Genomic DNA, 12,002 nt, shown 5'->3' on the forward strand with positions numbered 1-12,002 from the left:
GCGGGGCATCCCCTGTGGCCGGGGGCCCGCCTGCTCTGCCCAGGGCCCCTCGACTCTCACCTCGCAGCGGGCTTTGCTCCTAAGTTCACACACTTGGGCTGCAGCAGACTTCACATTCCCTTAGTTTATTTATAATCAAATGCACCAGCTCCCACCTGCTCAGGGCCCCCACCAGGCACGGTACGGGGGGAGGTGGGAGGAGGAAGTCTTCCCCACCCAGCTGGTCCCGCCCAGCGCTCGCGGCAGCCCGCGTTGTTCCCTCTCCACCGTGGCCACTGCTCAGGGGCCATGCACTCAGGCAGCTCTGCCTGGGCTGCGGGCCCCATGTGGCCACTCCCCTTGGGGACGGCTGCCAGCCTGGAATATGCCTGGGCCCGGGCCCAGGTCCCCGCTGCCCTCTGGACCACCATCCTCCATCCCCAGGCCAGGCTGCCAAGGGCTGCCCCTCCCCCCCAGTCCACTCCTGGGTCTCCTCAGGCTTCCACTCTGTCCCAGGGGAAGAGATGAGACAGCGTGGGGACCTGGGTGCGACGGGACAGCTGGTTGTGGTGCTGGCAGCCTAGCTGCCACTGGGAGAGGGACACCAGGGTTTGGTCCGTCCTCTGTCCACCTGCTGCTCGCTGAGCACGGCCCTTTGCTGGCCCTGAGTGGCCATCGGCAGCACAGGTGAGTCAGGCCTGCCCCCTGCCTCCGAGGAGTCCACGGTCTCGTGGGGAGCAAAGAGGTGGCCCTGGCCCTGGCGCTGGGGAGGTGGGGACCTGCTCTGTGGGAAGAGATGACGCCCGAGCAAGAGTGAGCCTGGGGAGAGAGGGCACAGCACGGGCAAGGGCCAGAGGGAAGAAAAGGCCTCGCCTGGGCTGGGCTTGGGGTAGAGAGAGCCCCGGACCTCCCAGGTGACGGGGTGGCAGCAAGGAAGGAAGGCTCAGATTGGTGATGCCCTCGCGTCTGGCCTGCGATTTGAGCTACACCAGGAGTGAGCGGGGGGCAGGACCAGGCAGCGGGCTGTAACAGGAGCCTTGTGTGAGAGGCTCCTCTGTGCTTTCGGGGCTGTTGTAGGGAAAAAACCCCAAGTCTACTGTGAGTTCCAAGAAAGGGAGGATCCCTGGGCCTCTGGCGGTGATATTTGGGGAAAACGTATTTGGTGTCGGTGTCACTTTTTCTAATAATCCACCCGGTGCTTCTCAGTGCGTCTGTCTTATTCTCACAGCGACCAACCCTGCGAAGTAGGGACCTTGGCTCCGATTACAGGGGCGGCGATCAGAACGGAGCCCGCTGGGGACATCGGGTCTAAAAGCCCTGTGGGTGGTGAAAGCCCTGTGACTTCTTTCCGTGGATCACCGCCCTCTCCTCCCTGCTTACCGAGACCATCCCACGTTCTCCAAATCTGCCTCCGCCTTCCCTGTTCCCCCACCTCCCCTTTGCCACATGGGAGCCTCTGCCCAGAATATGCCATCGCCATCTCCACCTGTTGAAATCCTACCCAGCTCTCAAGGCACTGCCGCCTCTTAGACTTTCTGACCTCCTCCCACAGCAAGAAAGACGCGTGCTGTCCTAACCGGACTCACACACCCGTGTGCCTGCACGCACACACGCACACGTCCAGTGGGAACGGAAATTTCCAAAACCATGCTTGTCCTTAGTGTGTGTGTTGCTGTCTGATAGTCTCCATTCTGTTGCTTTTATTTAAAAACAAATGCTGCTTGTGGGCAGTTAAATTGGTTCCGTGACCTTCTGGGCCGAAGTCTGTAGTTTGAAAAATGCTCTGTGGTTTGGTGCCAGTGCTAGTCTCCCGTGCACCCCATCCGGGACTCTGGAGTACGTCTGTCCACGTGAGCTGTTTATTTACTGAGTGTCGGGGCCGTGAGGTGGTGCAGGAAGGGCCGAGATGGCAGAGGAGGGACGCTTGGCTGGGCTGGTGGCCTTGAGCTGTGTGCCCTTGAGGGAGCTGGGAGGCCTCGCTGAGCCTGTCTCTGTATCTGTGAAGTGGGTGCAGTCATACCGGCCATGTGGAGTCCACGTGCTGGGACCCTGTGCTCTGAGCGTGGCGCACGGGACGAGGTGCTGAGTCAAGGCCCCTCGTCCCTTAGGTGCCTGCCTGGTGGCGTGGAGAGGGTCCGTGCCTGGAGCTCGATGTGCTTCGTGGATGTCATCAAGCCTCCTGCCCCCCGAGCCCATCTCACTTCCTATTCAGGCTTCTCCTGGGGTGTTGCCTCGCATGTCGGGGCGGCCTTCCAGTTTCACGGCCCGACTCAGTCCCTCTTGGGCGACCGGTCTCAATGTCAGCTCCAGGCTCTGTGTGTCTGGGTGTAGGGGCTTCACGCGTGCGTTGGATTCTTCTCTCCCCCAGGAGGCTGTTGTGCTGCAAGCTGTGTGTGCGTGCGTGCGTGTGCATGCGTGTGCATGTGTGCGCACGTGCTTCCTTGTGTCCTGCACGAGGCAGGACGCCGTGACTCTCTCGGCCCCCGCTGCTCCAGGTGCCCTGTATGAGGTAGGGAAGTCCCAGGCCCCGCCCCGCCCTTCTCCAGCTCACCCAGCCTTGCTGTTTCGTTTTCCCCCTTGAGAAGCCAGCTGCCTGAGGTGAGCACCCCCAGCTCAGCACTGCCCCCGCCCCATGCAGGGGCCCCAGACCCGTGGTGGGGAGCATCTGCCATGTGCACCGCGGACCTGGGGGCTTTAGGTGACCCCTTACGGTAGCTCGAGAGGGAGGCTCCGTTCTCGTCCCCATCTAGAGATGAGGAAACTGAGCCATCAACTTGCCAAAGTGGCCAGTGCTGAGTGATGGGTGCAGGGGTGATCCCAGTCTCCTGTCCCACGCTGCCCCCATGCCCAGCGGAGCTGCAGGGACCTCCGAGCTCTGGGTGCAGAGGGCCTGAGCTCTGCGGCTCCATCACGCTGGACTAGTGCCTGATTGTCCCCAGAAACGCGGCCCACTGGGCTCTTCTGATCTCCACATCTCCTTCACAGATCACTGCGTTCTCTGCTTCGTTTCCAAGGCCTCTGGGCAGGCCAGGGCCTGATCCGGAATCTCGGTCCAGCCACAAACACCCCACGGCTGCGGGGCCAGGAGACCGGGGCTGGGAACGTGCTTGGTTTCAATCTGGGTGAAGCAAAACAGCCTCAGAGGATGGACCAAGTCAAGACTGCCAGTTTCAGATAAGAAGAGTCAGGAAACAGATGTGGTCTCTGTGTGGCTTCTGACCCCGAGGGGAGGGGCGGGGAGTACTGAGCAAGTGCTGGGCCCGTTGGCACCCTCGGGGTCCCGGCCCGCCACATCTGGGCCCTGCTGCGTCACTTTTTTTTTATAAATTTATTTTTATTTATTTATTTTTGGCTGTGCTGGGTCTTCATTTCTGTGCGAGGGCTTTCTCTAGTTGTGGCAAGCGGGGGCCACTCTTCATCGCGGTGCGCGGGCCTCTCACTATCGCGGCCTCTCTTGTTGAGGAGCACAGGCTCCAGACGCGCAGGCTCAGTAGTTGTGGCTCACGGGCCCAGTTGCTCCATGGCATGTGGGATCTTCCCAGACCAGGGCTCGAACCCATGTCCCCTGCATTGGCAGGCAGATTCTCAACCACTGCGCCACCAGGGAAGCCCCCCTGCTGCGTCACTTTTCTCTGTGGCGTCACTGTCACTGAATTGGACACAGCAGGAAGCGTTCACCCCAGTGTTGACCAGGGGCTTGCTCAGCGGGTGCAGGAGACAGTGGGCAAGGCAGGCAGGGCCCGCCGCCAGGAGGGAGAGTAAGTGAAGAGGGGCGTGCAGGGCACAAAGGGCTCCCAGGCTGATGGCTCTGGGCAGGGGTTGGATGCAGGGTCAAGAGGTCGGCCAGCTGAGCGGGGTCTCAAATGGTCGGGATAAGGAGAATGGGTGTTCTGGGGAACGTTAGAGGGTTTAAACCAGAGGAGCGGCGTGACCTCTGTTACGTGGAGATGACCCGTGGGAGCCGAGGCCGGCAGGGAGGCACGTGGCAGGTGGAGAGGCCCCAGGAAGCTGGGCTGACTCCGGGTCTCTGGCTGGAGCTGCCAGGTGGGTGCAGGGCGTGGGCGGGGCAGTGTCCCAGCGGGGTTCAGGGCGGGACGGCGGGATGGGAAGGTCAGGAGACGATGTGGTGCGGGAGCGGACGTGGAGCTCCAAGCCCCTGCTGTCCTGGGGACAAGCCACAGCCACAAACGACTCGCTTTCTCCTTGTCCGGTCAAGGTGCTGGCTATTGATGATTTAGGGAGTTTTGTACCTGCGTTATTTTATCCTGACCCTGACTGGAGTCCTGGTCTGTCTGGTTGCCAGGCCATCACTCTGACCCCCTCACTCTAGGATGACCTGTCGTGAGGACAGATGGCAGGGGCGGTGAGGCTGTCTCCGGCCTGGTGGCTTCCTGGGACCCTTGGAAACTTGGCAGCATGCCCTCATCCCTTACCTTTAACCTCCCCTTTGCGTTCCAAGTCTTGAGTGTCGCCTCTTCCAGGAAGCCCCTGCCATCAGGATTGATGATGCCTGGCACCTCCACTGCCCCCCTGAGCCTGCGCTGTTGGAATGTGGTTGTCCTCGTCTGGCCCCTGGCTGGGTAGGGAGGGGGGGGGGTCCTGCCTCCTTCAGCTCAGTGCCCTTGGCTCCTGGAGCTCAGACTGGCCTGGGGCCAATGCTCAGTAAACGTCTGCTGGGTGAGTGATGAGGGGCGAGGTCCATGACCCCTGCTTGGGCCTGTGGGAAGCTCGGACCTCCTGCCCGGGAGCCCCGCCTTGGAGCTTAGCCAGCCCCTGGAAAAGAGGGGGTCGCAGGGGTTGTCCTTCCTCTGTGTTCATGAGAACCAGAGTCAGCATCACGAAGGCTGCTGGGACACCCCCTGGTGCAAGGTGACCCAGCCGCCCACAGTGATGAGGAGGACACGTGGGATGCCCTTGGGTTCTTATCACCTTTCCCTTCACCGCAGCCCATGTGGTGGGTGTCGGGAGAGGACCAGGGACTCTAAGGTCCAAGGCCTTAGGGAGCCTAAGGCCTTATCCAGGGCCAGCGAGTGAGGCAGCGGAAGGGCAGCAGCCCCTAGAGACAGGGGTACGGCGTCACAGTTCCTGTGTGTTTCAGATCGTGCTCTTCTTTTAAGAGCCTTTGGCGTGCGTTCAACAATTTAAACAATGTGCTCCAGCAACTCTAGATCTCAGCAGTTGTGGAAAATGGAAGCCGGCTTCTCTCTTGCTCTCAGCCGTCTCTGGGGAGCTGGCAGAGCCCTCGGGACTTCTGGGAAGGGACGCCTGAGGCTCCCCAGCCCACGGCCCTGGGGTGGGTGAGGAGTGGGAGCATGACTTGCTCACCCCCCACCTTCGTCTGTTTCTACTCAGAACCTGCTCAGATCAGGGAGGTGAGCTTGGCAGTTCAGTCTCCAGGCCAGGCGTGTGCTGTGTTCCAGGCCCTGTGCAAGGATTTGGGGAGACAGAGATGAAAGCTTGAGACCATTCCCTTGTCGGTCCCCTGTCCATCCCTCCATCTGTTCAGCATTTGCTGAGCTGTGTCTGACACTGGGGGACGGAGATGGGTCAGACCTGCGGGACACAGATCATCTCCGTAAAGGCTGGTGGGACCGTGAGAGACGCAGGAAAATGGAGATGGGCTGTGCTGGGGGGAGGGGACAGCATCCTGGGGACTCTCCTCCCATTTCATGACAAAATGAGCATCATTTACTAATGCGGTTTGGTGGATACAAGTCTCTCAAATGCGTGGGATCCGCAGGAGATAAATAGTATAAAGGAGGGGGTGTGCTGGTCCTCTGTGGATCCTCGCAGATGTGAGGAGACTACCCAGGGCCATGCAGCTCTGCTATTGTTTTGTGACTGATAGAAAGACTTTCAAAAATGAGCTAGAGTCGGGACACTCTCGGTTGCCGGTGATGTTGAAACCCGATGTAAATTAACATAAGCAAAAAAACAAAAACAAAAAAACAAAAACATGGTGTGGGGCTTCCCTGGTGGCGCAGTGGTTAAGAATCCGCCTGCCAATGCAGGGGACACGGGTTCGAGCCCTGGTCCGGGAGGATCCCACGTGCCGCGGAGCAACTAGGCCTGTGTGCCACAACTACTGAGCCTGCGCTCTAGAGCCCGTGAGCCACAACTACTGAGTCCGCGTGCTGCAACTACTGAAGCCCGCGTGCCTAGAGCCCGTGCTCCGCAACAAGAGAAGCCAGTTCAGTGAGAAGCCCGCGCACCGCAACGAAGAGTAGCCCCCGCTCGCCACAACTAGAGAAAGCCACGCACAGCAACAAAGAACAAAAGCAGCCAAAATCAATCAATCAATCAATAAAATAAATTAATTAAAAAAAACAAAACAAAACAGGGTGCAGGGGATTTGTTAGTTCCATATGTCTGCACAGTGTAGCGTAGCCAGGGACTCAGATGACGTGATTGGGAATCTGCCCCCAGCTCTGCTTTCCTGCGTGCCCTCACTCTCAGGTGGGCTTCCCCCGGGGCAGCCCTCGGGCTCCAAGCTGGTGTCTGTCAGCTGAGATCCAGCAGAAGGAAGAGACACCGCCCAGCAGGCAGCCCAGACCCCACCGTCCTGGCTTGGGCCTGTGTCCCTCCCTGAACCTGCCGCTGTGCTCAGGGAGATGGATGGGCCGGGTAGGCTTGCTGCACCCACCCTGTGAGAGTGGAGGAGGGTGGGTCCCCAAAGGGGACATCAGGTTAGGGTTAGGAAGGGGCCAGGAATGAGAGTCAAGCCTGCAGAGAGCTCGTGTGTTCAGTGGCCCTCGGTGTCCCCGCTGACGCAGCCAGCTTCTGGCGGTGTTCTTTATGTGCGTGTTCCTCCTTAGATGGAAAAAGCCAGAACCCCCCGATTGGTCTGCAGCATGAGCCCAACATTTGAGTGGTTGTAGACCTATTTCTGCCAGTGCCAAATGGAAAGCAGAGTAATGAGGGGGGGGGGGTGCATGTTTCAAAGAGATTCTGTATATTGAGGAGACTTCTTGAGATGTCAGGCTATGGACAATGTCTGCGAAAAATTAATCACGAACAGAATAATCTTTTTAGTCAACAGATCTGTGCTTGAAGCTTCCATATTCTGATATAATAAAAAGGACCTTGGACTTGTGAATTTAGTTAGTCAAGAAAAGAGCTGTGAACTCCGAGAGGTGCCTGGTGTTGGGCTGGGAAGTGTGGCCTCAGTGAGCCAGGAAGGCCCTGGGGTCAGCCAAGAGGTGGGACGTGGGGAGGGGAAAGGAACGCACACTGGGAACGCCAACTCTGGACCAGGCAGTTAATACGAAGTGTCTCATTCTTCATAAACCGTCCTACTGGATGGATATTGACGATGGGATTGAAAATGACTCTCGCTTGGTCATGCGGCACTTGGACGCTAAGGGTAGATTCACACGCAGGTCAGATTTCTCTACACACACACCCTCCTTCCCTGCGAGCCCACCCTTCCCATTTGTTCTCTTTAGTCTGAGCCCTTGGCCAGAAAGTTCATTCCCGCCCTTGCTGAAGGGGGTGACAGCAGCCAAAGGGAGAACTGACCTTGATGACTTGGGAAGCACCAAGGTCTGGGGCCACGGGATGGGGTGGACGATCTGGGCCCTGAAGCCATCGCTGGGTTAGGTCCCTGGGACCTGGGCAAGGAAACCCAGCCTGAACTCCGCAGGGAGAGGTATCATCATGTTCGCAAGCTGTCCACCAAGAGGGTCTCAGTACAGGTGCCTGACCTGTGGGTCTCGTTAACAATCCTCCTTCTGAGCCGTCCCCAGACACCCCCGCCTGGCCTCCGTATCCTCTCCAAACTGGGTGTGACCTCTCTGCCTTTGAACCTCCTAGGCTGCGTCGCTTTAGGCCCCTGCCCTGCTGTCTCCCCCTGGGCTCCTGGGTGCCGTAGACTTGGGCACCCTGCACACAGGGGCTGGCTCTGAGCCTGGCGGACCTGGTGCTGGGAAAGGCTTGGATGAAGGGGTAGAGAAAGCTGGTCATCCGGTGGGTGTTCCTGGGGACTGTTCATGTTTCCCTGAATTCTGCCTTCTGTTTCCAGAAATGTCTAGAGAGCAAGAGTCTGTTAGTCCCAAATAGGCACCTGCTAAGGTGGGGTGTGGCAATGGCTGAGGCAAGGTGTGGTGTCGGGCATAGGCCCCGGGTATTGGTTGCTTAAATCAAAGAAAGGGACTGGTAAAAAGTGATCTTTTAAAAAAAACTTTGTTATGCTACTCACTGCAGGAGAGGCTGTAGTGAAATCGATGAAGTTACGTGACACTTTTGTAACTTAGGATAGCTTTTTACAAAGAAAATATAGCACGAGCTGTATGACGTTTGGACCCTTGGACCTAGTAATTCACCTGAAGAACCTATGCTGGGAGAATGACCTCCCAATAAAAAATACACTCACAGAATGGTTTGTTGGCACCGTTTTATAAAATTAGGGAGTATGGGAATAACCTAAAGGTCCGATGGAGAGGAGAGGCCCAGAACCCTGATGGGATTTCTGAGCCACTGAAATGGTACATTTCACTGCAGAGCAACATGGGAAATTGGTTGTGATTCACTACTTTATATATATATATATATATATATATATATATATATGTATGTATATATATACCCCAAAATGTATGTACTGTGATTATCACCTCCAAAAATCATTCGTGTGTATAGACGACAGTCTTGGAAAACATGAATTTGGTTTGTTTATTGGGGTGCTGGGCATTGGGGTGCAGGTTCTTCAGGTCAGGGGCTTTTGAACTTGAGCCCTTGGATCTTTCTAGAACTCCGTTCAAGCCTGAGCTCAGCCACTCTGGCTGCAGTGAGCTGAGGGGGCAACGGTGGTTACTGGTGCCCCTCTCTGTCCCTTGTCTCCCACCACGAGCTCTGAGCAGCTACTGGAACCGCCCCCTGGCAGCTTTGTGGTCCTTGCTCCCAGGAAAGCAGCCTCCTGGCGCGTTCTCTCTGCATCTGCTGTCACGCTGTTGACCTGGGGCTGAAGTCTGTTCCTGCCGTCCCCTCGCCTCCTCAGACAAGTGACAAGGACCAGCTTGGTGACAGTCCATCTGCTTGTTTTCCTGTGTTAAAGGGCCTGCGAAGGGAGATGTGGACACCCCCTTTGAAGAGGTCCTGGAGAAGGCCAAGGCTGGGGACCCCAAGGCACAGACGGAGGTGAGCCCTGCTGTCCGTGGGAGACTCAGGCCGCGGCCTGCAGCATGGTGGGTCTGGGAGAAGCTGGTGCCTGCAAGCTGGGAGCTGGGAGCCGGCCTGACTGTGCCTGCCGTGTGCCAGGCCCCCGTTTGTTGTGTTTCCGTGTTCATGGTGTGTTTGTTTCTTCCCTCCACCCTCTGGGGAGCACTACGTGTTCACCTCCTCTGTCCAGCTCCCACCTGATCTTGGGCATCACCTCCTCTGATACCATCTCTGCTTCCTGCCTGTCCTCATGCCCCCACCCCCTCTCTCATCTCATCAGTGGGGGAGGGGTCCCGACACCCCCCTCTGGCTGGGAGCACCGGGAGGAGAGGGACGGGGAGCCCGAGGTTGCCCAGCTGCGGGGAGCAGGTCAGGGCAGGACGTGGAGTGGGAGCCCGGGCGCTGTGCGTGGAGGCCGCTGCGGCATGTGGCGTGACGGGGTCCTGCTTGCAGGTGGGGAAACGCTACCTGCAGCTTGCCGGCGACGGGGATGAAGAGGTCAACAACTGCACTGCCGTCGACTGGCTGACCCTCGCCGCCAAGCAGGGCCGGCGCGAGGCCGTCAAGCTTCTCCGCCGGTGCCTGGCGGACAGAAAAGGTGGGTCAAGAGGCCTGGGGGGGATGCATGAGGTATGCCGTGCTGCTTTGCTAAATTAACAGCTAAAATAGCAACAGGAAAACTTGGTGCTGGCAGTGCCGTTGAGCAATGAGTGTGGTTTCTGTTATGCCAGTGGCTTTGCCATTTAGACATTTTTGGAGTATAACATGGGATATTTAGGGAGTGAAGCCATTTTCATCCTCTTTAACTTGTGGTGGTGTCTACAAGGAGATACCCTCTGGGTTCTACTCCAAATTGAGGAGTGGATCCTGGAGCCAAGTTGGAGAACATGACGGGGGCCTGAGGTCAGAGTGGCACTTTCTGAACTGACTTTCCATCCAGTCTGAGCCGAGAAGCTGGGGACCGTGGGCCAGTGAAGACCCACTCAGGCTGGCACTCACCGCCAGGACCGGTCTGAGTGTTGGGGGGGGCAGTGATGTGTAGCCTGGCCACGTGTGGACACTTACTAGGTTATCCTGCCCAAGGGAAATGGCTCGTTCCTGGTGTCAGGGAAGAGTGTTTCCTGAAGGTTCAAACCTCAGAAGAAAGATGAAAGTGTGCGTCAGAAAGGGGCCTTTTTTCCCTCAGATTGTAGAAGTGTTTATTGTTATCAAAGAAAACTTGAACTGTATAGAAAACATAAAGATAGAAATTACCCATCACGTTGAAACCCAGAGAGAAGTGCTCTGTAGTTTGGTATTTTTTTCTTCTGGTTTTGCATTGTAATGTTTTAAAGTAACATTTATTATATAGAATCTACTCTCTCTGGACCTTAGGCTGATGCCTTTGACAACTTGGAATGGTCATATTTTGCTAGCCACAATTTCTCACCAAGCCAGCTTCCCCGTTCCAGGGCAGGCAGGATGGCCTCGCACTGGCTGATCGAGTCGGTGCGGCCCGCACAGCTCACTGTTGGAGCCAGTGGTTCCCAGAGGCCTTGAGGGAGCCAATGCAGGCCCCAGGACCAGAGGGCGTGTGAGGGAGGGGGCCAGGCCTCGTGCGACCCACACCCTCCACGTTCTCACAGTTGAGTGCTTACCGATCATAAAGGAGACGGCTTGGTGGAAAGTTGCGGAGATGTTTCAAAGGAGAAAGAACCCAATCCTCCATCCCTAGTCTCGCTGCCCTCTGGAAGGGCCATGCTGACGTCCAGGTGGCTGGGGAGCAGAGCGAAAGGCAGCTCCTGACAGCCCATGAGACCTGCTCCCGGTCTCTCCGTGGGTGAGTCGTGCCTACCTGGGAAAGGGTCGTCTGTGCAGGGACGCAGTCGCTCCTGGCTGCCCTAGGAGGGGCCGGCGCTGTGGACGCAGGAATGCCCCGCTCTTGCACCCGGGCCGCTCACTGCAGTGAGACTGACTGGGGTCTGAGACCGGCTCTGCCTCTCTGACTCGGTGGCCTTGGCAATCCAGGCCGCCCCTGTGTGCCTTGGTTTCTCCATCTGTAAGGCGGGGACAGCAGCACCCCACCAGAGGGTCCTTGTGAGGGTGCCATGGGGAGGGGAGCAAGCCAGGGAGATGGGGCGTCCTCGCCCAGCACCAGGCCACCGTGGCCGCTGGGTGAGTGTCTGCTGAAAGGCCAGGCCGAGCCGCCCACCGGCCGGGACTTTGGCCAGACGCCCTTTTGGTCAGATGTTCGTTTCAGCCCTGGTGACAAAGGTGCCTGCAAAGCCGCTTGCAGGAATCCCTTCCCAACCCCCTCAGGCGGGGTGGCCAGGGCCGGGGCGTCGCTGACGGCTTCTGGGCAGGTGAGGCGAGGGCTCTGATGCCTCCCCTCTCTCAGGCATCACCTCCGAGAACGAGCAGGAGGTGAGGCAACTTTCCTCCGAGACCGACCTGGAGCGGGCCGTGCGCAAGGCGGCCCTCGTCATGTACTGGAAGCTCAACCCCAAGAAGAAGAAGCAGGTGGCCGTGTCGGAGCTGCTGGAGAACGTGGGCCAGGTCAACGAGCACGGTACGCGGCCTTGCCGTGCGGCCTCCTGGGCCTTTGTGTTGGAGTCCTGGGGGCTTCCCGATGGGAGCCGAAGCGTGGGCTCCAGGCACCTTCTTGTGGGGACCTCACAGGTGTCCTGTAGAGCCGGGGAGCGTCCTTCCTGGGCATCCTCCTGTTCCCGGGGTCCCCGCCCTGAGCTGTGCCCTGAGCTCTGGCTCAGTCCTAGGTCTGGGCGCGCAGCAGGCCCTTCCCCTGGTGCTCCCGTGATTTGCTCTGCGCCTTGGGGTTTCCTCCCCTCCTGCCCACAGGCAGAGCCACAGGCCTTGTCGTTCCAACGGTG

At 58.2% G+C, this 12,002-nt stretch overlaps 1 protein-coding gene across 2 annotated transcripts in view; it reads left to right on the forward strand.

Annotated features, from left to right (window-relative positions):
- Positions 1–12,002, forward strand: part of WFS1 (wolframin ER transmembrane glycoprotein) — a 28,379-nt gene that overhangs the window by 6,922 nt on the left and 9,455 nt on the right. Inside the window, exons 3-5 of one of the 2 annotated variants that reach the window (XM_059922504.1) lie at positions 9,032–9,114; positions 9,589–9,733; positions 11,513–11,683. In XM_059922504.1, the coding sequence (XP_059778487.1) occupies positions 9,032–9,114; positions 9,589–9,733; positions 11,513–11,683 (399 nt within the window). Of the gene's footprint in view, positions 1–9,031; positions 9,115–9,588; positions 10,955–11,512; positions 11,684–12,002 lie in introns of those variants that run through there. The other variant, XM_059922505.1, reaches the window with a different exon arrangement.

Source organism: Balaenoptera ricei, chromosome 5 (assembly GCF_028023285.1).
Source record: "Balaenoptera ricei isolate mBalRic1 chromosome 5, mBalRic1.hap2, whole genome shotgun sequence".
NCBI classification, from domain to species: domain Eukaryota; kingdom Metazoa; phylum Chordata; class Mammalia; order Artiodactyla; family Balaenopteridae; genus Balaenoptera; species Balaenoptera ricei.